Raw genomic sequence first — 24,610 nt, 5'->3', positions numbered from 1 at the left:
TACTACCACTCCACTGATCTTTGCTTATTTCTGACCCTGTGTTATCACCTCCATCTTCACAAAGGACACCACTTCCTGCTCAGACTCCAGAGAAAAGCTTCATAAATAAAGCTGCACATAAATCCTGGAGTAGGTTACATCACATTCAGAGTGCCACAATATCCTCAGAATATCAGAGCCCTCTTTCACTGCTGTTATCTCACAGACGCTGTTTCAACCAGGAATGCCACTGTCCTACCCTGAAAATCCTTCAGACTGATTTACTCCCAGCTTCTTGCAGCAATTTATCGAAGATGGATACTTGGCAAAGTATACACTATAAACTATTGTATTCAATAGAAATGGATGTGAAAAAGGACAGACAAGAAAAGGATGACACAGGAATAAAATATCAAATGTTAGCAGCATTAGAGATATTTGCCCACTAAGTTTGATCCTGACAACACTGCATCCTGTTGCTGTGTCCTTGGTCATTGTGTCATTAGCAATCATCCATGGTTAATATTAAATTACTTAACATGCAGTGTAGAGTAAAATTGAGCTGAAGTTGTAGTAAAAATCCTTATTAACCGTGGTTAATATTAAGGGCACACCAGTATTCATACAGGTAGATGCAGGGTCTTTCCCAAGAGTACACAGACAATATTGAGGGATCACACTTGCCAACCAACCCTCGAGTTCATGGAGAAACATGTGCTATTACTGAACTGAGCTGAGTGTTGAAGACAAAACAAGAAGATGCATTTCTTGTGCTGTTATTGTTCTATTCAAACTTTTTATTGAGTCAAAGGCTATATTTATTTAACTTCAGATTTTTTATGCATGTCTTTACTGTATCTGTACTGTAATTTTGTTCACTGTAAATAGCAATTGTCTGGGAAAAAGCTGCTTCACCTTGAAATATAACTTTGTCTCAAACACAAAACATGAATTATCTAGAACAACATTTTTTGTTTATTTGTTTCTCTTGGAGACTTTTTCTCGTCGTCCTTAATGAACTGGACCTTATGTCATCGTATTTCACAATAAAGTCAGACAAAATTTTACTACAAGACTATAGGGGCTGCTATATTCCATTTTTCATAAATAAATTAACTTCTTAACTAAGTCTATATTGGTCAAGACTGTTCAAGACATTTGATCTATCTTGTCTCTGTATATGTCTATTATATAATATTTATAACACAGTAGAGATCCAAAAAGACATTTTATAGCTGATTATTAACAGAATATAATGACACCAAGTTAGCTAAATCTTAGAAAGATACACTGGCACATTTCCATGTACTGATTAGCAGAAGCAAAGAACATGAGGTGTTAATGAAGGCGACATGCTATAGTGTAGATTTCTAGTGTTTATTGGCAGAGCTAATAATAAAGTGTGCTGTTGGCATGTTCTTACTTCTGTACACATAATGAGACCAATGAGGAACGAGACCACTGACATTCCCAGGATCAAGACCTCTCTGCGGTTTCCTCTCCTAAACATCTCCGGATACATGTCCACCACAGCCGTCACCAAGCTCTCCACACACACAAACTGGCAAGGAAGGAACACAGAAATACATACAAAAAATCTCAAATATAGTAAACAAAGTCATATTCTACATCATCACAAATACCATCTAGTCTCAAATTAGTTCAGGACTAAGGCATGCTTAAGAAATCTAAGGACTATGACTAAACCGCACTTTTGTCCTAAGGGCTGTTACCTACACTGAGACTTTTGTTTGAGATTTCTATTATTATTGTATTTTACAGCTGATTTTGCTTAAATTAAACTTTGGGGGCAAATAAAGTGATATTGATTGATTGAAACCAGACTGAACAAGGGCTATACTTCAAAAATAAAGTGAGACAAACTAGGGCTATACCAGAAAAGGTAATGTTGTTTGTATGTTGGTGTACTTTTTCAATCAGTGACTCATTCCTAAATCAGAAATTACTGGAGCATTTTCAGACTAGTGTGATGGTTTGGGGAAACCAGTTAAAAATGTTACTGTTACATTATGCACATTTATAATCAAAACTATTTGCAAGAGCCTACACAATAAGTCAATGTCAAAATCTAATCTCAGTCAATTTTGTATCAAACTCCAGTAAACAAAAGAAAGCAAAAGAAAGAAAGAAAGAATATGCTGAAAGAAAGATGATGAAGTAAGTTTAGTTGTTTTAATTGTCAGACCTGACTGTCCAGACCGAGGAAGATGAGCATCATGAAGAAGAGGCAGGCCCAGAGCGGAGCCAGAGGCATCATGGTCACAGCTTTGGGGTAGGCAATGAACGCCAGACCTGGGCCTGAAAGAATATGTACAGAGGTGCTATATAAGGACTTTTGTCTGGTTAACACAATAACATAGCTTGTTTGGGATTTATATATACATATACACATATTGAATAGTATGACTTAACGTAATGTTTGGCCATCTTAAAATGTTTTGCCCAGACTACTTCAGACTATGCAATATAAGGTGTACTTTCTGTGTTGTTAAATGAGTTTGAAGTCAAATGTTGCAGTGGCTGAGACCCTCCATCACCACTTGCTCTTGATGAGAAAATGTAAATGATTAAGCCTGTCCTCTCCACACTTCACTGGCAGACAAACAGCCCAGTCTCCTGCTCTGCCTCTTTCTTTAAATCATTTATAGTTTTAAATAAAAGATGCAGCAGTGGTCGGTGAGTGGAGGTGAAGAAAACTGGAGTTACATACCTATGAATGTTTACCCATTTTACTATTATAGTTTAGACAGAGACTGATGGTTCAGATGGGCCAGGTGATCTGAATCTAAACTTGGTTTTACACTACTGACACTACAATATAGCAAAAGCACAAACAATCTTCTTAATTTGGTTGATTGACTACGTCGAAATCCCACCCCTTTGATAAAGAGAGCATTCAGGCTGTATTTAACATTCATTTATCCATTTAAAGTGGGAATAAACACAAGGACTAGGAACTGTGGAAAATGCTACTGAAAAGAAAAAATAAGATTTAGTGTGTTGTCCCACTTCAGCAATGCATAAGGACAGCAGTCTTTAAACTCATGTTTCATTGAGCAGTCTAAACACTGTCTCAACCAAAGCAAATAAAATAATTTATATCACTGGTGAATCTGGGGAATTGAATTTTAATTGGTTATAGCTGAAAAAAAGAAAATACACAAAGTGTACACAGCCTCAGTCTAGCTCAGTCACATATGTCTCACCTGACTCGGCTACAGCCTCGATGGGCACATTCTGTTCATAGGCCATGAAGCCCAGTACAGAGAAGATGGCAAAACCTGCCACAAAGCTGGTGCCACTGTTCAGACAACACAGCATGATGCAGTCCCTGAAGAAAACACAAGAATCAAAATGTTAGTTAATATAGTTATAAGATATGCCTTTGCCTCCACCACTAAATCTTGCGTCTTGATCATCTCCATGAAAATGCTTTGTCTGGAACACATTGGAACAACATTTTTTTTTATCTTTATGGAGACAAGCAAATGATGCACCAGACCAAGTTACAGTTCTGATGTGATGGGTTTTTTTTCAAGGTATTTTTGAGCACAGATATACCCGGAATAGACACAACGCACACATGCAGCGGGCTACTTCTGGTCAGAGGGGCAGTCAGGGCAGCCATTTCCAATCTAATGTAATGCTTATGAGGTTTTTGCCGAGTCAAATCAATAAATCATGACAGATCAGACAGTGGACAGGGAGCTGCGTGTGGATGTAGCTGACAACATGTCAAACACATGCAGCTGCCATTGTGCACAGAGCCTAATGAATAAATGCAAAGATAACGTAAATGTCACACTGTGTCCAGGAAATGAAAGAACATCACCATGGAGATGACCAGGTGACGAAACTCCCACCAGAAGTTACACAGTGCACCTTTAAATAGGCAGACATTTCAGATTTGTGCCTTACCTGTAGCAGTTGTTGTCATACGCGTTGTAACTCCCCAAAGCAGTGAGACAGCCCAAACAGATGGCATAGGAGAAGAAGATTTGAGTACCAGCATCCACCCACACCTGAGAAAACAGTATTAGGCTATATGAGCTGTGGGATTCAACTGAAGATAGTAAATGTTACAGAAAATAATCCATAGATGTAAATGTTTTACTGTTTCCAAAGTGTATAATCTGTTTTAATTTGTGTGTGGCACCCAGTCCCTAAGTCCTCAATTAGTCAAACAAACTAATAAAAGGTACCAGGTCTATTTTTATGTAACTTTTCTTAAGGAGACCCTGCCTGTCCCCGTGGAGGAGGTTCCACAGAACATATCTATCTCCAAAGAGACAAGCTGCTGGACCTCCCACCAGAAGTTACACAGTGCACTTTTAATTTTTGGCCTGGTACACCTAAAATATTTATTCCAGACCAGTCCAATGCACTTTCGATTAAGAATTTAAAGCATACCTGCGCAAAAACAACTTTTAACAATGTTAAAAATCTTTTCCTTTCTTATTTACCCCCTTGAAGTTGTATATGGAGTGTTTCATGCATGTTTGAGCATCTTTAATGACTTAACGATATTTTCAAAATGCCATACCTGTTTTCACCACAACTGGTATGCACCCATTGCTCTGTACTTAATTAATTCTTCAATTTTATTTTCTTTATTGGTGATGTGTGCTAAACTATGAAATTTATTGTGAACATATGAGAAAATACAACAATAGCATTAAATGTGAAAGACAAGCATATCTCTCTCAACTCATACATAACAACATAAATAATCCTAGGATGCTATTTTCCACTATTAGTTCCGTTATCGACCCTGTTTGTAACTGGAATGAGCCAGCCAACATGCCAAACTGTGAGGATTTTCTGACCTATTTCAGCAGTAAAATTCAGTCGATTAGAGCTGACCTGCAACAGATCCAACCAGGCATTGTCTGTAATACAAGTCCTTTGGTTTTATCAAACACACTTGATAGTTTTGCCCTGGTTGATGCTACGACTCTTAACAAAATTATTTTACAATTAAAACCAGCCACCTGTTTTTTAGATCCTATTCCTACATCGCTTTTTAAATCAGTTTTTAATTTTTTAGCCCAAGAAGTTCTTAACATTGTAAATTTTTCGCTGCAGACAGGGGTTTTTCCTACAGCACTTAAAACTGCCATGGTCAAACCTCTGCTTAAAAAGGATAACTTGGACTCCTCCCTGCTCAGTAATTACAGACCTGTGTCAAATCTGCCGTTTTTAAGCAAAATTTTAGAAAAAATTGTTTTTAACCAGGTTAGTGATTTTATGACTTCTAACAATATTTTTGAAATTTATCAATCTGGCTTTAGAGTTCAGCATAGCACAGAGACTGCATTATTAAAGATTCTTAATGATATAAGATCCAACTTAGACAAGAAAAACCTGTCAGTCCTGGTGCTGTTGGATCTCACGGCAGCATTTGACACTGTAGACCACTGTATTTTATTAGATAGATTACACTATGCACTCGGCCTCTCTGGATCTGTTTTTAACTGGTTCAAATCATTTTTAACAAACAGGGATTTTTATGTTAGTCTTGGGGAGCACTCCTCCGCAAAATGTAAAATGGAGTATGGTGTTCCCCAAGGCTCAATTTTAGGTCCAACCCTTTTTAACCTTTACATGCTGCCACTAGGACAGGTCATCAGGAGACACGGTGTTAACTTTCATAGCTACGCTGATGATACCCAACTCTACATAGCCGTGTCTCCTGGTGACCTGAGCCCGATCGATATCCTTTTTAACTGCATTTTAGATATTAAGTCCTGGATGGCAGCAAACTTCCTCCAGCTCAACCAGGGCAAAACTGAGGTTTTAATTATTGGTCCTGAAGCTCAGAGAGAGAGGCTCAAAGCTAAGCTCCAAACCTACTCACTGAACCCCTGTGAGAGGGTGAAAAGTTTAGGAGTTATTCTTGACAGTGAGCTTAGCTTTGAGCCACACATCAGGTCCATCACTAAATCTGGTTTTTATCATCTAAAAAATATTGCCAGAGTCAGACCTTTTCTTTCTCAAGCCAGTGCAGAGACTTTAATACATGCTTTTATTACAAATCGCGTTGATTACTGCAATGCTCTCCTTTCTGGTCTTCCAAAGAAATCTACAGCTCCATTGCAGCTCCTCCAAAACTCGGCAGCCCGGCTGCTGACGAGGACCAGGAAGAGAGAGCACATCACCCCAGTACTGAAGTCTCTGCACTGGCTTCCTGTGAGCTTCAGGATAGATTTTAAAGTTCTTTTATTGGTTTATAAAGCTCTTAATGGTCTTAGTCCTATTTATTTATCTGATCTGCTTTTATCATATGAGCCCTCTCGGACTCTCAGGTCCTCAGGTAGTCTCCTTTTAGCTGTCCCAAGAGTTCAAACTAAAACTCACGGTGAGGCATCTTTTAGCTTTTACGGCCCCCGTCTGTGGAACAGTCTGCCTGAGGATCTGAGGTCCGCTGCGAGTGTTCATATTTTTAAAAAATAAACTTAAAAACATATCTTTTTAATTTAGCTTTTTAACTGAAACTTTTACCTGTTTTAACTTAAATTATCATTATTATTGTTATTATTATGGTAGTTTTAAATTAAATTATCATTACTATTTTATTTTGTCTCCATCTGGTCTTAGCTATACACTTTTAATTTTTTACTATAACTTTTAAGAGCTTTATGTTTATTAGTTTTTTAGTTTTTATGTTTCTGTTTAAATTGTGGTATTGGGGGGGGGGGGGGTGTTAATTAATGTATTAAAAATGTTTCTGTTGCATGTGAAGCACTTTGTGCTACATTTCAAATGTATGAAAAGTGCTATACAAATAAAGTTTGATTGATTGATTGATTGATTGATTGGTGATTTGACAGTGTAGTGTGGTCATTTTGGTACAAATGAAAAGAAATCCACTACTCTTACGGCAACGTCTGCTTCCAGCATCATCTCAGCACAGCAGTTTTCTGATGTGGAAGTCTGCTTTCAGTTTCGTTTACAAAGTTTGAAATAAATATTGCTGTTTAAAATGTGCAAATTATAATGTAACGATCCATTATTGTTGTGTGGATTATAGATACATAGCAGACACAAGCACAATATGCATGAAAACATGAAAAAGCTTTAAAATATTGAAAGTGGTACAGTTCGAATAAGACAGCAATCATCAATCAAATAATGAACTTGTTGGTGACTGTCTCTTTAAGGCTTTGTAGAAGTACTCTGCATCAGGTGCAGTTTAAGTAGAGGACTTTCACTATGAAGCCCATTAAACAAAGTAGAGCTCCTCGTTTGGTAACAGTTTTCCCTCTTTGTTTGGGAGAGGGCTGGACTATAGGGGAAATCTGGCACAACTTCACAGAGCGTCCTCTGAATGCAGGTGCAGCAGTAAATTAGCGGCCTCACATTCACTAAGCAAAAACATAAGAAAAACTACTGTGTTACATCAAATCAAGTTGTGATACTGCAAAAAGATTCAAAAATATTAAAGGTGGACTATGTAACTTTGCAGGTGGAGGGTACTCTACCTGCTTGTATCCATGGAGATGCTTTGATTTATATTCAACAGTAAGGTAGCAGGCCAAGTTACAGATCAAATCTGTGGAGACTCTGTACATAGGAATACATGTTTTTAAGGAATTTTTAAGCATTCTGGGCAATAGCATCTTTAGGAAGACAAGCAGCGTTGTTACTAATTGCACCCTTACAGCCATTGATTAATTCTCTAATTAGTAGCTGGAACTTAATTCACCAGAGCTATTTTGGGGCTGAAGTGGGATACACGTTGGACAAATGCCAGTTAAACCCAAAAGACAAAAGGGCAGAAAACTATTCACTCTCACATTCATTTAGTTTGTGTACTATGAGATCTAAGTCATCCATTTGAATTTGCATATGAGACTTTGATAGATCCCTGCACATGTTCTACTGCAGATATTGATAGGAAAGAACAGTTAAACTTCTGGGCTAACTGTGGTGAGTTGAGCTACTTTGGGTCTGCACTTTGGGGTACACAGTGGACATCTGCCAATTTGTCTCCAAGTACAAACTTAAAGGACAACCATTCACTCTAACATGCATTCACTATGGCTGCATTTACATTTACCAATTCAACAAATACTTACTAACAGCCATGTAACTTCTCTTCTCCATGGAAATGGTATTGCCTGGTATGTCACACAGTATGGCTTTACACTTATTTTTCTTGCATGTATTCGATAATAATGTGTTTTATTACTAAAAATACCTTTAAAAAAACATGCCCAAAATATCACCTGTAACTGTATCTGGAAGTGCCACCTGCTTGTCTCCATGAAGACGCATGGAGTTGAATGCCATACTGTGGAACATTCCAGGCAAAGCAACACCATTGACATGATTTACCATAAAAATCAGATAGTGCACCTTTAAAATAATCTATTATATTAATCTAATATAAAGTTATTCAATCAAAATGTCTGTATCGTAAAGATGCCATTATTCCCAGCAGAAGGGGGCAGTTTATATAAGGCTAAAACAAGCAGCAGCAAGGAACCATGCTTTGTGAAACTATTAAATGCTGAAAGTCCTTAATTTACAGGTTAGCAAGAGGATTACTGAAATATATGTGAAACAAACTCACCACTGTTTTCAATGAGCAAACAGCAATGTGGTTCAAAAGTTTAGCAAATGGCCTCTTTAATGTGATAGTATTTAACTTTCTGGAAGTGAAATGTCCACTGCATGATTCCATGGAAACAGAAGTTAAAACCATACTTCGGAACATTCTCCATGGAAATAGATACATTTTATGCCATACTGTGGATTATTATAGTTAGAGGAACAACATGGAGATGAAAGCCCACTCACAATAAGGATGTGTTTTTTAAGCTTTTCAGTGCAATAAAAGCATAAATAAATACATTAATTTTTGTAATGCTTTCATCAAAAAGTGGCATACTATGGCTTTAACTCCAGCAGCAAAACATATGTCTCAGGTCTAAATTGGTAGTAAAGCAGAGTATAGCCGGACCCCAGTGCTCACAGGGGTTGCATGGGGAGCTGGCCGACCCAAACCTTAATGCAGCATGGCTCTTTGAAAACTCTCTCACATCACCATTCAGGCACTAATCTCATTTCCCCACGAGAAACAATGGACAACCGCACGGTCTTGTCTTCCCACTGCAGTAACCGGGGTAACTTCTGTGACCCCCAAAACACAGGACTTTACCCAGGAAGAAGGAGCCTTTTCTCTGCTAATGTTGGTTAATGTTCCCTTGGGGTCGGCAGAACTGGGCAGGCCCGGCAGAGCACAACTTAAAGGACCAAGAACCACAGAAATCACTGTTGATGTTGGGTCTCATTTTGTTGGTCTGTGTTTGGTTATGTTTGTTGGGACTGAGGTGCAACTTTAGAAAGCAAAAAGATAACATTGGCTATGTTTAATGTTAATACTATTGTGTCTTCTTCTGTTGTCTTGTCTGTTCTAAGAAGAAGAAGCAAGCAATTGTAACTGACTTTTGCTAGCCTCTCTGACAGTTCAGGTTCAATTCCCAGCCGGTGCAGAGCCTTTTTCTTCAGATCTGGGTGGGCTTTTTCTAGGTACTCTGTTTTTTGCCATCAATAGTAAATAGTCACATTTTTATATAGCACTTTTACACCTTCAAGGCACCCAAAGCACTTTAAATACACATTCATTAAGCAGTTTACACAGACACAACTGCTCTACCAATAATGTTTTTATGTTAAGAGGAGGATTCGAACCACCAACCTTCTGATCAGTGGACAAACAACCGACCAAATGAGATACTGTCTCTCAACAACTAAAAACATGCACAATAATTAGAACTGAACAACCTTGCTCAAGATCTGGATTGTGGTACACCTACTACTCAGCTTTAGGAGGGTAACAGAGTATATAGCAAGTGCTGATTCAATTTTGTAGTGCTAAAATTTGACAAATTTGCTGGCCTCATAGCATAACTTTTTTTTTCCAGATTGAGTTTTCTGTGTCATTGTACACCTTAGACCCTATTGCAGTGGTTGATGTCTCTGTCCTTGACAAATCACAAAGATTTTTACAGCCAAAAGAATGCACACTTCCAGTTGTTTATTTACATAGGCTGTTTATTTTTGTTTTCCCAAAAAGAAAAAAGAAAAAATGCTATGTGGCTCACAAATTACCACCATAAACCTGGGATATTTGTGGTTCAAACCTTGCCATAACCAGTGTCCAATAGAAACATCACGCTTGGCTCTAAACTTTCAAAATGTATTAATAAAGGCAAAAAAGCAGTACATAAATCTATAAAAAATGTTGGCTATATATGAATGCCGTACAATATTTCACCTTAAACACATGTACAGTTTGTCCAATTAGCCATTGTCTCCTTGAAAGCATTACGTAATAAAGAAAGAGTGTAAAGACATGCTCCTCTGATTCCCCACCCTGGTGCACAGAGTAAATACAGTCCTGTTGATTGATGACCACAGGGGGCAGTGCAGAGCAGTGGGACAGAGCGGCTGCACACTAAACTTATGGGACAGTGCAGAGGGGGACGGGTGCAGAACAGAGCTCTGATTGTCCCGAAGGAAGTCCATTTAACACCAGTGTCAGGAGTAATGTCTTCCTCCACAAACGGAACTTTTATCACCTCCAGTTCACCAGTGTCTCTGTCAACAAGGACTTTCTCACCACTACAGGCAAAATGTACAGCTATACTTTCTTTTCAATATGGAGAAGGAAAACTTGTGTAACAGGTTTGAAGAAAATAAAGTTGTGACTATAAGACAGTTATTTTTATTATGTTTAAAGGTGCACTGTGTAACTTTACTGGTTGAGGGTGTGCTACTGGCTTGTTTCCATGGAGATACTATTGCTTTGCAGGGAATGTTCCATGTATTGCATTATATGTTTCTTTTTAACATTTATTTAAAAAAAAGCTGTGTTTTTATTGTTCAAAAATACATGAAAAAACATGCTTTTTTATTGTAAGCTGGCTTGCCATTCCACTAATCTGACCTATACCTTGGCCAGATGTTGTCAACTGCTTGTCTCCATGGAGATATTATTGGTTTAATGCCAAACTTTCCTAGCCTGATTCATCAGCCTGTTTTACTTCAAAGAAACTGTCTGACCTCGCAGAGTTAGAATTTATTTGCTTGATGTAGGTGGTTACTTATTTTCATCACCAATCGCTGCTATTTGGTCGTGACGTATGTAATGCACCGCTAACGGGCCTAACTGGTATATTAAGCTTTTCCCAAATCCCGTAGGAAAAAGATCTTTTCCCTTGATAAAATTCACTGAACATTCTCTTTGTTCCAGCTTTAAATCCTCGATTTCGGGAATTGTTGCCAAAACAGAATATATGGCTCTTCACTGATTGGCTGGTGCCCGAACTCGCACTTCTGGGGTTTTTGCGAACCATCTAGTGTATTCCGACTCCTGACGCCAGTCTGGCTAATACTTTCCATTTAGACAGCTCTAAGTAAGGAAAGTCATAATCCGTTTTAGAAGTTGGACATTGGAGCAGCAAGTAAGAACCTAAACAGATACAGGGAAAGCATGGAAAATCCACACTGAAAGGCCACATCTGATCTGGGAATTGAACCCATAGTGTTCTTTCTGTGAGGCTGGAGTCCTAATTACTATGCCTATGTGCCTATTTTTACGTAACTAAATGTATATATGTTAAACTGGACCTGATTTTACTGTCTTAACAACTATATTTACAGTGGTCCAAAGTTATTCCTCACTTAGTTTATGCATTCCTAATTATCAATCCTAAGTATTCACCACTATGAGTTTTTAAGTGCTTTACACAACTCTCAGAGACCAGTGCTGTTTTTCTTTGATGAAGCTAACAACTGCTAATGTACACTTCCTGATTATCAGACATTAAAATGCTAAATAATTAGGGATGCATCAATCCAGCTTTTTCAGTTCTGATACAAATGTTGATACTTGACTTTTAGTATTTAGCAATGCCCAATATTAACTGAAACCACAGTAGAAATTGAAAAGAGGTACTTATTTCATTAAAACACAGCTAACTTACACAACAAATCCAATTATTCAAATATCTACTAAACAGCTGTCTATGAAAAAAATTTCAAACATTATGAGACATTCAAGGCCATAATCAGCCTGTACAGAGTCCTATTACATCCATTTAAAGGTCCATCCTGGATATCAACTTAACCAATATCACTTAGGCTTAGACAAACCTTATGGCATCTCTCCCTAGTCTGATCGTCATGACAAGCATTCAAGATCTTGTTATCATAACACTATCTTAGGACGGTCAACACAAAGCCGGGTCATTGGCAATAAAACAACATGTGAAAAACAAGTGAAAAACAAGTGATCCCAGACACAACTATTTGAGTATGGAGCCTGGGAGTGAGAGGCCCCTATGAGGCCTCTGGCTACAGGATAAAGTAAAAGTCTGATTAGTGATGATTAAAGTCAACTTACACTTTACCAGAAATGCTTACACAAAGTGATTAAAGATGATTATGTAAAGATTCCCATAACAATCCACAAAGGAAATTACTTGGACACAGTAGCTCACACATCACAATATATACAATATTACAACAAAGAGAAAAAAAAAAACAAAGAGAAATAATACATTCTAAAAATAGGTAATAGGTAAAATAGGTAATACAAATACCTCAGTGATATACAAGGAGTCGTAAGGAAAACAGTGCAAAGATGATATGATGATTGGCAGGGTTATCTGTAACATAAGTGTGAGTTGTTGTACAGTGTAGGGAGTATTATCTGTTACGTAAGTCTGAGTTGTTGTACACTTGTATGGAGTATGGTATGAATGTAGTCCTGTATCTTTCACTGTTTGAGTGGAGCTCTAGGAGAATCTTGGAGAATGAGCTCCTCTGTCCCTCTATAGTCCGTTGCAGTGGGTGAGCAGAAGTGTCTATGATGAAGAGCAGTTTGTCCAGTGTCCTCCTGTCCTTCACTGTGACAAATGTCTCTAGCTCACAGACAATCACGTCACAAGCATTTCAGATCAGTTTATCAATCCACTCAATGTCCCTTTTACTGGTGCTGCTCCCCCAGCAGACCTCAGTGAAGTACAGGGCGCAGGCCACCACAAGCTGGTGGAAGATCTCCAGTAACTTGCTGCGCACATTGAAAGACCTGAGCTTTCTCAGGAAGTAGAGTCTACTCATGCCCTTCTTCTACACAGCACTACAGTTGTCCCTTCAGTCCAGTCTGTTGTTCACATGGATGCCAAGGTACTTGTAGCAGTATACTATTTCTGTGTCATAGCCTTGGATGGTGATGGGCTCCAGTGGTGTCCTCTTCCTCCTTAAGTCAATCACCAGTTCATGGAGCCGATCTGATATATGATCTGGATCATTTTTTAGTATCAGTGCTGATATTCGATACCAGTACCATACCTATTTATAATTAGACAGTATACTCATTTGACCTCAAGAGCAGCTTAAACAATGTATCTGTACTGGGGCAAGACACATTTTGTTCAGACTAATACTGCTCCAAATATAGCAGTATCATTACGTCAAACCATTTCTCATAATATTCTTAAAAATGCCTTCCCAATTATTGCCAGTCTTTCAACTATATCTTCCTGACCAAGGTCCTGACTCAAGAAAGAAAAATTTTATGGTGAAAATGAATTATACCAAAACCTAAGCCTCTTGTCTATGTGTCAAACGTTTTGTACACCCTACCTGCACAACAAGCATGCATTCATTACACTGTCCATGATTGTGCCACCTGTTAGAACCACGTGAAGCTGTCCTTATTATCGCATTCACACAATGTTTGATCCTGTCACGCTGCCAGGAAAGGTGCCAACAGAACTCCACAACCAGTGAAGATTCAGAAAACATAGAAAAGAGAGGGTAGGTACAGTAAGATTCTATAGCCACACAAAGCACTCGTTAGTACAGTATCTACTGCAATTATTTAATAAAATAGAAATAAGACATCATTTTACATATGAAGCAAGAACCAAAATACTACTGAACACTACTTGGGTCTGTAATATTATTAAGGCTATTCTGTTAAAGTGGCTATACTGTTTCTAGCTTTATAATGATCGCGAAACTCTGCTATGGTCTCTGAAAGTGGGGAAAAAAACACTTCTAAAATGAAACAACAACTTGCAGGATGCTAAGAGTGTGTTAGGAAAGTAAGGAACAATTTTGGACAACCCCAAACCATTGAGAAACCAATTCTGTGTTTCACATTGCTAAGACACCTAAAATCAGGTACAGTGCCTTTCATTTATCCCTTAACTAATAGCTAGCAAAAAAAATCCAGTTTTGAATCAAGCTCTGGGTGCTTATCTATATGAAGCTAATAGAAAAAAAACTGTCTATCTTACATAATTCTTTCTGTATCTTCTGTCATCTTGTGTGCTTGTTACAAAACCAATTGCCTGTTGCCTGGAGACTGTCTGCCTTTTGGAGATGAGGTCAAGGAGTCTTTGAGAGAGTCCTTGTGAGTTATACAGTCTGATAATATTATGGTAATTCTGCACCTGTGATAGCCTCAGAAAAAGAACCCCATTTTTAAACTTTGTGCCCCTCTGTGCCCTCAGACCACCTGCTCTGATCCAGATACAAACCTCGGAATCTGGAGAATAGGAATTTTTATCTTTTCTTTTCCTTTATCTCTTATTTGAATTCAATCTACGAAAAAGCTTTGGGCTAAGACTGATATTATTAAGTGATCCAAGATGTGGTACAGGTTTTTTTTTGTTTTTTTGTCTGGGACTTTTTGGGTGCAATGACAAAGCTACTTCAATTCTGACGAGCAACCATAAGCAATGCAATACACTACTGGCTACACTATACTACCCTATAGTAATTTGACAAATGCTTAAGCGTTTCCATGGATATTACTCCATGAAAGTATTTTTGTCAAGGTATGTTTTTTAGCAATAAAAACACCTGCCAGTAAAAAAATGAATTACACATTTGCATCACCATAGAGACAAGCAGGTTGTGAACCCTTAACCTGAAAAGTTAGATATTGCACCTTTTAAGCGAAATATATATGAACCTGTTCTGTTTGCTGTTATTTTTTTTTTCTGTGTAAATGTCTCTTTTGTGACATTTTCCACTTAAAACAGTCCAATCCCGTACAGACTTCTTTGAGGGGACACTTTCCCATGTAACTCTCTTTCTTCAGCTGTGTACAGGGGTGAAATGTGAGGAGGTCAAAGGTCACGCATCTGCTGCGGACAGACCCAGGATGTTGGATGTTTTCACAAATGGGCTAATTTGTTATGAGAAAGATGGCCTCATTTATGTCTACTTGATAAAAAGCAAAGTTTTCACACCTGGACAATGACTTTACTGCTACTAACAAAAAATACTGATTGATTCTTTAGTTTTGAGATTTGATATTAGGGCTCAAAGCCAAAACTAACTTTCCTTATACTCCAACTTTGTCTGAGGGCCAAACCACTCTCAGATAAAACTGGCAGAGGGAGCATCAGAAACCCAACCCAAAAGCAGAAGGACAGACAGTAACCAGGGTCTTGCTGCCATTAAAAACATTTGGATAATTTCAGCCCTAGAGCTGCCAAAAGATATCTGACATTATATTTTAATTTGCCCATTTAAAATCGCACTATTCATCTAAAACAACTTAATAAAAGAAACAAGCCCGCTGTCCTCTGCATTAGAAAACTGCGGTGCCCAGTGGGAGCAGACATTACAGTAAACATGATCACAACACAGACCAGTGAAGTTGTCTGTTCGGCAAATGGGTGGCTGCACATCATGCAAGCGAGTAGTCGATTTTATTCATTTGTACCAAAATGACTACAGTATGTTGCTAAGTCCTACGTGTACCCATCAAAAAAAATTTAACTGGAGAACAAAGTAAGTACAGAGCAGTGGGCGTATGTCCGTGGTGATGAAAAAAGTTGATCTGCAATATGGTGTCTTGAAAATAGACGAATATATGCAGGAATCACTCATACTATAATATAAGCTCTGAAAAGTTTTAAACAGTTTAAACAGTTAATATGAGTACCTGTGGGTCGGACAGGCGGGAGATGTCGGGGTAGAGGTAGAACTTGATTCCGTCGAAGGCTCCAGGCAGCGTCACTCCTCTGATCAGCAGCACCAGCAACATCACATAGGGGAACGTGGCTGTCACATACACCACCTGCACCAACCAAAAGTTTGTTTAGACACTGCACTCTCAAGGCATTATACAACTACACTGGACACCAACAGCTGAGTAAACACTGGGACATTACAGCATTTACATTTTCAATGAAAGAAATGGGCAAATACTAGCATAACCACACGGAGCCTTAACACTTTTTGCAGTGAAGGCAGGAGTGGGTTTGGTGGAGTGGGTTTGGTCAAACCAAAATAAAAATATAAATCCAATATTTTTGCTTTGCTCATTTTATTGCATATTGAGAATTTGCAGCTGATGGCGTCAACATTTCCTGGAGGTGTGAAGCTAATTGCTGCTCTGTTTGAAGCTCTGTTCTCTGATCTGAGCTTTATTTTATGACAATCTGACCAGAAAGAGCTGACTTAGTTGGAACTACAACAAGGATAATTTGTGCACTTAAAATCAACAACATTAGTCAACATTTTATCAGGTAGCTGCTCTCACCTTTGTTTTGAACATCAAACACCTAAACAGGACCATGAACGTGTGTATTCATCACAAGCTCAAATGTTGTTTAAATCCATTTTGTATTTTTGTGTTATGTTTTCTTAAAACTTTTTTGTCTTTTTGCTAATATGTGCATTGTGTCACCATGGTAACTGCTGAACATTCTACCAGTAGAAATATATATATAGAACAACCCCAGCGTGATGTCACCACAAACAATCAATGCGGACAATCATTCCTTCCATTTTGTCCATTCACTCAAGCTGATCAGGAACAAAAGAGATGAGAGCTCCTCAACTTCAAGATAAAACTTCCAGAGGAGTTTCAATGCATTTTAAATATAACACATTGGGAGAGTTCACATACATTTCAAAGTATTGGATGAAACCTAAAATACCACTCAAGTTGTCTTATGCTGGCTGAAAATACTACTAAGACACATTCGGTTTTAGGAGTTACCAGTGACCAACCCCAACTTTCTTTTTTGGGACATTGGAGTTTGTGGAGCGGTGTGCAACATCTCAAGACTCTTAGAACAAAACCCTGAGCCCCTTGGAAGGCAGAGGCGGTAACATACATGCCTTGCTCACTGGCACGCAGTCAAAGTCCAATTGAGGACAGAAAGTGCGGAGCAGAGCCAGCGCAGGAGTGAGAGGAGAAAAGAGGGGCGCTGTGTATCTACAGGACGTCCCAGAGGAGAGGGGTGCACTGTGGGAAAATGTGCAGAAGCCCACACACCAGCCCATTCACAACACTACCACCACATACTACGACTATTGTACAGCACATGTTACACACTATACATTTACATAGTGCTGTTATCAGGGGGATTATTCACACACAAACCTATAGTGTATCTCTATAGTGGCCATGTGTGAATGTGGTGTGAGTGAGTGACTGGTGGTGGTCAGACGGGTTAAGTCCGATGGTGCAGATTGGCAGCCTCTTCTCTGTCAATCTAGACATTTTAATCTGCAAACTTGACTTTCATTGAAATAACTTTTGTTTTTTTGTAATGGTGCACTGTGTAACTTTTTGAGTGGGGGCCTGTCACCTACTTGTTTCTATGAATATGTCATTGCTCTAGTCTAGTTGGGATGCTCCACGGTATGGCATTAAACAACTCTACTTTACATTTATTCAATTACAAGTGTTTTTATTGCTCAAAAATACAGAGAAAAACAGGCATTCTGACTGAAAACGGGTGCCTCTCCATAGAGCTGGTACTTGGTCTGCTTTGGTCACCTTGAAGATAGAAAGGTTTAATACCATACTGTGAAACATTCCAGACAAAGCAATACCATACAATGGCATCTCGTTTGCGAGGGGGTCTCCGTGAAGAAAAGCATTTGACAGACCCTCCACCAGAAAAGTACACACAATGCACCTTTAAAGAATTAAGTTAATTTCTTTTTTTCTTTTTCAATTGGAATTTATCCATACTGACTCGGGTTTTAATGCAAACAAGTACTTCTAAATAATTGTGTAAATTGTGTAAAAATATTGTGTAAATGCATATGAACTAAATTTCAGTCACACATAACACCAGTTAGCTATAATATTAAATCACGCTTTGCATTTCAGACATGTTTGAATCAGTGGTAAAGTTTTTTCTTTAGGTGCACTTTGTAACTTTTTTGATGGAGGGTCTATCACCTTCTTCTTCATCTTCTACATGGAGATATTGCCTTGAATGTTCCACCGTATGACATTACACTTATTTATGTTTCCATGGAGACAGCAGGTGACACCACAGGACCAAGTTACATGTCAAATCTGTGGAGAGGCGAGCTCACTCACAGTAAGAATACACATGTTTAAGTCAGTAAAGCCCATGTTATTGAGAAAAATAAAAGATAGATAGATTTAATGCTGAACCATGACGGTCCACACAAAACAATATCATCTTTGTGGAGACAAGCAGATGGCAAACCCTCCACTAAAAAAGTTACACAGTGCATCTTTAATAAAAAACATTTCAGCTATATTGCCCACTGCATTGATTGTAGTCATGCCCCAGTGTAATTTGTCAACCACAATGATTACATCTCCAAAACCCTCCTCCCCATCGAGAAGATACAGAGCCCAATATTCATTCCCTCCATGAAGCGCTGTGCTCACTTCCAGCTCACCGCGGGCAAACATTTAAGCCGGCACAAATTTACTGGTCAAACGCGGCCCCTGCCTTGCCGTAAATTTCACCCAAGAGAGCCTCAATGTGAGAAAGGCTCCGAAACAGGGGCCAACCAAGCAAACAGCTTAGAGCAGCTGAATGGGCTGCTCTGGCTTCATTCTCAAAGACAGAGGGAGAGAGAGAGGGGAGAGAGAGAAAGAGGGAGAGGGGGAGAGAGAGAAGGAGGGATGAGATACTCTGCATGCGCCTCATGATCGCGCGTCTTTCCTTTACTGAATGCACGAATCAATCTTAAATCAGAGCCATGAAGAAGCTTTCTCCCACCATTTTACAAAGGACACTTCAAAGAAATATAGGCATCAGTTGTTTTGTCACTGTCATGTACAATGTCGCCCCCATTCATTTAGACTCTCCCTCTCTCTCCTCCCTCTGCCCTCTCATCTCTCACTACCTCTCTTTGCCCTTTCTCTACTTGTGGACTCAATGAGACAGAAGTTTGTGGACTTTGTGAAGGTGCTGAGAGCAGCTGGTAGACTACACTGACAGTGGGCGGAACATGAAATAAAATGGTGGGACAGATGCTGCAGACATGCTTTGGTCTTCAGCTCTCACAAGAGAAAATATGCAGGACAATGAAGTGCACATTTTAGGTCTTATCTATTGGAATCTTTTGAATGGCCCCCAAATTGGCATCTATAAACAGGAAACTGTAACCCATGATTATTATGCTTTTAGTCCAGGATCTTGGAACTATTTAGAGCCTCTTAATTCTTGCTGTATGAACTGAAAATAAGATAGCAAGAAAAAAGTACCTGTACCTCTGTCGCTATGGAATTAAAATGGCAGAACAACATTTTAAAGGGTCCATATGACACTATTTTCTGATCAATATCATAATGCTGTTTCCTCATAAACCTACCAAACATACCAGCAGTTTAGTTGTGTTTAATTCACATGTTTAACAAATAAATACTACATATTTAGGCTGAGTTCTTCTCTCAAACTAAAAACACTCTGATTTGTGATGTCATTTGATAATAAACTGCTTTTAAACTCAATGCATGAGCCATTTGGATCATTTCAGCCCTTCTTTACTGAATAAAAGATAAAAGGTAGCTGCTAATTTAAAAACTACCTCTTCGTGGCATGGCATGGCATCACAAGGTGCAACAGAACATTCGGAGCTTTGGAGATGTAGACAGACTGATAAAATGTTTACTCAAACATGTGCATTATAACATGGCTTCAAGCTCACAACAGTTTTTGCATAATATAGGGCCTTTAAAATACAGAGGACCAGTTGATGTAAGAGTACTTGGATAAATGATTAAATATAAAGGACTAAATGATAGATGCTCAACACTAAAACCTCAGATTCTGTCTCCTCCCTCTCCAGTCTGTACCTTTCCGGTGGACTTGGGGCCCTTCCAGATGCAGAAGTAGCAGATGAACCAGGCCAGAGCCAGACACATGGCCAGCTCCCAGCGCACTCCGCCCATGTGCTCGATGCCATCTGAGATCTTCAACACTCTCCGCCTACAGCACACAATGTACAGAGTTAGGAGAGAAAAGGTCTTTTTATAACACATTTGGTGTCCGTAAAAAAAAAAATTGCTCAAAGAAAAGTATTAATTTTTTTTTTTACATGCCTTGAACACAGAGTTTAAGGTGCACTGTGTAGCATATCTAGTTGAGGGTCTGCTACAAACCCCATGGGGACCACTGCTTTACTTCGAGTGTTCCACAATATGGCATGAAGCACCATGGAGACAAAGAGAGACATCACCAGGCCAAGTTAGAGCTCATATAACAATGCATGTTTTTCAGGACTTGATAGATATGCTTAATGCCATACTGTGGAATATTCTAAGCAAAGAAATATCTATATCATCTACATGGAAACAATCAGGTGGCCAAAAAAGTTAAATAGTTCATCATCTCCACTCTGGGCATAAAGTAAACATAATAATTTATAATACAGCTTCTATTCTAATCAATCTACGTCACTTTACATGATCAATTTACTGTCAACTCTTGACGGTGCTAAACTATACTTCTTTAGTCTGAACTGCCCTGGGACAGGTGGAATAAATGTGTCTGGTACACTGAGATCAAACAGCAGACCAACCAGATTTATCATGGCATCATTTTAGTTAGGTAAGGTTAGAAGTTCAACAGTTTTGAACAGCAAGTCTGCTTTGATATTACTGAAGGTACCACTGTGTTTTGCCGTGAAACAATAGTTCAGAAGAAACCACAAAGGATCTGCTGCCAAAAGTGCAACACCTTCACCTCGGGCTCAAGGACATGACCAGGACATGGATGACAGAAACATGCTCTTGGTAAGAGCTATAAACATAAGTCACATAAGTCCATTTGTTCTTTTTTTTTTTTTTTTTTTACAATATTATATACTAATAATAATGCTGCAATATTCACAAGTGATCCATCTGGCTGCTTATGAGCAAAATGAAGTCTGATCTATGGAAAGGCCACACCACACACTGCATCAATACATGATTTCGAATTATTTCTTTCGCAATATAAACACCTGTAATTGTATGCATTATGCATAAGTTAAATGCCATATTGAACATTCTAGGCAAAGAAATCACATCTCCATGGAGACAAGCAGGGGTCGGACTATCCAGCAGAAAAGTTACATGGTGCACTTTTAATACAATGAAAACTAATTATAGCAAAACCAAAAATGATTTGGCATTGTTAAGTGCATTTTATTCTCAATAAATCACCATATAATCTGCATATATGTATGATTCATTAAAACATCACATTACAGTATCATTGCCAAGTCAGCACCGGTTGTTTACTGTACTCTTCACTGCCAAAATGTGAATTGGCAAAGGTTATCCAAAACTCAGCACCACTCATCCCTGGCCAACCTCTAAATAAAGCAGTTTAGTGTATTTGGTATAGTACAGGCTGTGTGGTGGTAGTGAGATCATAGATGGTACATGAGCCAGTATTGTGCCACTAGAGGAAGTGCTCCTCACTGGGCGACAGCTGTCCTCCCGGGCCGTACACTCTTGTCTGAAAGAGTGTTTAGAGTGTAGCGGTCGGGGGGTCAAGGCAAGACTACGAGGCTGCCCCACACATTTTATAGAACTACTTTTGGCACAGACCCGCTCTAATAAACCATCAGTGCACACAAATGAACACTTTGATCATAATAAATGCAGATTGAATTCAAGCTGAGACAATTTGTCACTTCACTGGAACAAATATGGCAGAGAACAGAGCTGCATACATAAAGAAGCTGATGTATCAGAGTTTGAGAACTGTGCATGTGTCGAGTGATCAAAATAGTGTTAGTGACTGAGGTATTAAAAAGTATAGATGGCATTTTTTTAACAAGTTTTAACACATTTTTAGATCAAGCTGGCATGGAGAAAAGATAATTACACCAATGTACAATTCTTTATAATAGTGAAATTTCAATGCATTTTAATACAAAGGTAATCAGATTGGCATAGAGATTCTTGCCACAATATTACTTATATCAAAAAAACTAAATAAAACCCTTGCATCACCCATCATTAGCATGTATACTGCTTATATAATATGCGTTTCTGAGAATTCACCAAATCATCATAAACATAGGGACGGAAAACTCAGTACTTCTCAGTAATAACATCACTTTACAACAATGTACAGTTTGTTCCTGGTATGTTTTGGTTACTTTAGATTAGTGGCATTATAAAATGCTTCCAATCAGGTACAAAATAAAAAAACTGTACTCACTCCCAGAACTCAATGACCGGGGAGCTGGCGTTGAGGTTGGTGACATTGGTGGCGTTTTCTCCATAATAGTCCACACAGTATTCTAAGGACAAGAACAGAAGAGAATTTATAGTGTAACAGCAATGTTTCCAAGTAGAGTTATAACTATTGATGAAGCTATAACGTTGGCTAATATTGGAATCTGTAAAACTAGAGAAATAAATAAATAACATCAGTTTAATCAGAATTCATGGATTCTAGTGCAAGGTAATGATAAAATGTCATTTACAAAATTATCTATTGTTTGAGCTGTTGTTTCAGGGTTCATCGCAAGCAGTGGTGGAACATAATGAAGTAAAAGCAGTAAAGTACTGTACTTACGTAAAAACATCTGTCTGTACTTTACTTAAATACAAGTTAATGCTCATTTTCACTACTTAAGTAGATATTTTCATTTGATACTTTTACTTTACTTTGCTCCAGTATCTGTACTTTTACTTAAGTAACAAAATTTAATACTTCTTGTTCTGAAATGTTCATTGTAAGAATTCACGTCTAAGGTATTTCACGTTTTCTAAGGTATTTATTAATTATTAAAATAGATTAAAACAGAAATAAAAGCTAAATAGATATGTTTAATCTCATACTGTGGGACATTTCAGGCAAAGCAACAACATCCATGGAGTTTACATAGAAGAGTACTTGGGAATGGGAATGTTAAGCAGGGGAACTGGGAATGTTAAGCAGTACACATTGAATTTTTGCTAAAATGTTGTTATTTATTACCATGGCAACAGTGTATACCAACCTGTGTTCCAGTAGTGACCACAGCCGGCCCAGGGCAGCTCAGTCGTGAAGCACTGGAAGAGGTAGAAAATAGCCCACGCCAGAATCACAATGTAATATACATTCAGGTAGGCCTCGATCACCTGTGTTGCATATCCAATACCTAGAACACACAAGATTGGTTACTGAATCTACAAGTAAGTGATCTTTTATTAGTTCAGAAAGTTCTTATGACTCCTGTTTGTACCTTCAAACAGAGGGCAGACCTTCATCCAGCAGGTGATGCCTCCTTCACTGGTAAACTGTCCCAGAGCCGTCTCCAGGAAGAACACAGGGATTCCACAGCAGATGAAGAAGATCACGTACGGCACGAAGAACGCACCTAGTACAGGAAAAAAGAGTATATACACAGATTGACATAAATAATAATAATGGATGGAGTAATAGGTTAATAGTTGGGTTTGTTCAGTTTCAGGTGGACTTTACACTTGCTCATTCACCACATTACAATTGGGACTAACCTTGGACTAAACCTGGAACTAGACCAGGACTAACCCAAAACTAGAACAGGACCAAACCAAGACTAGACCAGGACAAAATCAGGCTCAAATCAGCATTAATGTGAATGTAATCCTAATTCTTTACCAATTATAATGGCTGGTTGGGGTTTTTGTCTTGAGTTAGATTTGGTTTGCTCCTGTTCTAGTTCTGGTTTAGTCATGGTCTAGTTCTAGTCTTATGGTCCTTACCCATATCCCTAATACACCACTCCACACTGTGACTTTGACTATATTCAATAAACCCTGAACTCAACATTCTACAGTCTCTTCAGCATCTTCAGTCTAATAATAAATATTTTAAATATTTCCATTTGTGGTCTTTGCAAGTGAAAATGGATGTAAACAGCTACATCTAACCTGGACAAAGCACTAAGACAAACAGCAGAGACTCAAATATCTGGGTAATCTTAAAATATAGAGATTGGATCCTGATCAAGAGATTAGATTAGCTGTGCATGATTGGCAACGCATTACATTCTGGGTCACTTTTCTAAATAGGTCAGAAATAACATCTGACCTTTAAAGCTGACCCCGTGGAGAGCCGTAATGGCACCTGACTGAGACACCTGCCTCATTTACTGAATCCATTCATAAAACATGAAGAATCACCAACATATGAGCAGAAAAAGGAATATAATACTGAATATGTTTGGACAACTTGTACTCTAATTTCTGATTTAACGTTAAAGTATTTCTCTTTTCAGGACCTTTAAACAGCAAACAGACCTGGCCCGGGATTATGGGGTTCTTTGACTAAATGCTAACCAGTACTGCAAAAAGGGTAAAAACTCCCCATAGCAACGCAATATT

General features: G+C 38.5%; 1 protein-coding gene across 1 annotated transcript in view; it reads right to left on the bottom strand.

Annotated features, from left to right (window-relative positions):
• slc6a11b (solute carrier family 6 member 11b) overlaps window positions 1-24,610 on the bottom strand; it is a 52,627-nt gene that overhangs the window by 20,864 nt on the left and 7,153 nt on the right. The window contains exons 3-11 of the mRNA XM_020933902.2: window positions 23,488-23,622; window positions 23,263-23,403; window positions 22,476-22,557; window positions 20,117-20,249; window positions 15,977-16,111; window positions 3,919-4,022; window positions 3,207-3,331; window positions 2,186-2,298; window positions 1,403-1,540 (exon numbers count right to left, since the gene is read on the bottom strand). Coding sequence (XP_020789561.1) covers window positions 1,403-1,540; window positions 2,186-2,298; window positions 3,207-3,331; window positions 3,919-4,022; window positions 15,977-16,111; window positions 20,117-20,249; window positions 22,476-22,557; window positions 23,263-23,403; window positions 23,488-23,622 — 1,106 coding nt within the window. The remainder of the gene's footprint in view (window positions 1-1,402; window positions 1,541-2,185; window positions 2,299-3,206; window positions 3,332-3,918; window positions 4,023-15,976; window positions 16,112-20,116; window positions 20,250-22,475; window positions 22,558-23,262; window positions 23,404-23,487; window positions 23,623-24,610) is intronic.

The sequence above is a fragment of the Boleophthalmus pectinirostris genome, unplaced genomic scaffold (assembly GCF_026225935.1).
Source record: "Boleophthalmus pectinirostris isolate CB_2022bp ecotype Guang Dong unplaced genomic scaffold, ASM2622593v1 HiC_scaffold_3, whole genome shotgun sequence".
Classification (NCBI taxonomy): Eukaryota; Metazoa; Chordata; class Actinopteri; order Gobiiformes; family Gobiidae; genus Boleophthalmus; species Boleophthalmus pectinirostris.
Note: the sequence above shows the minus strand (reverse complement) of the source record. Positions and strands in the feature narration are given on the sequence as shown.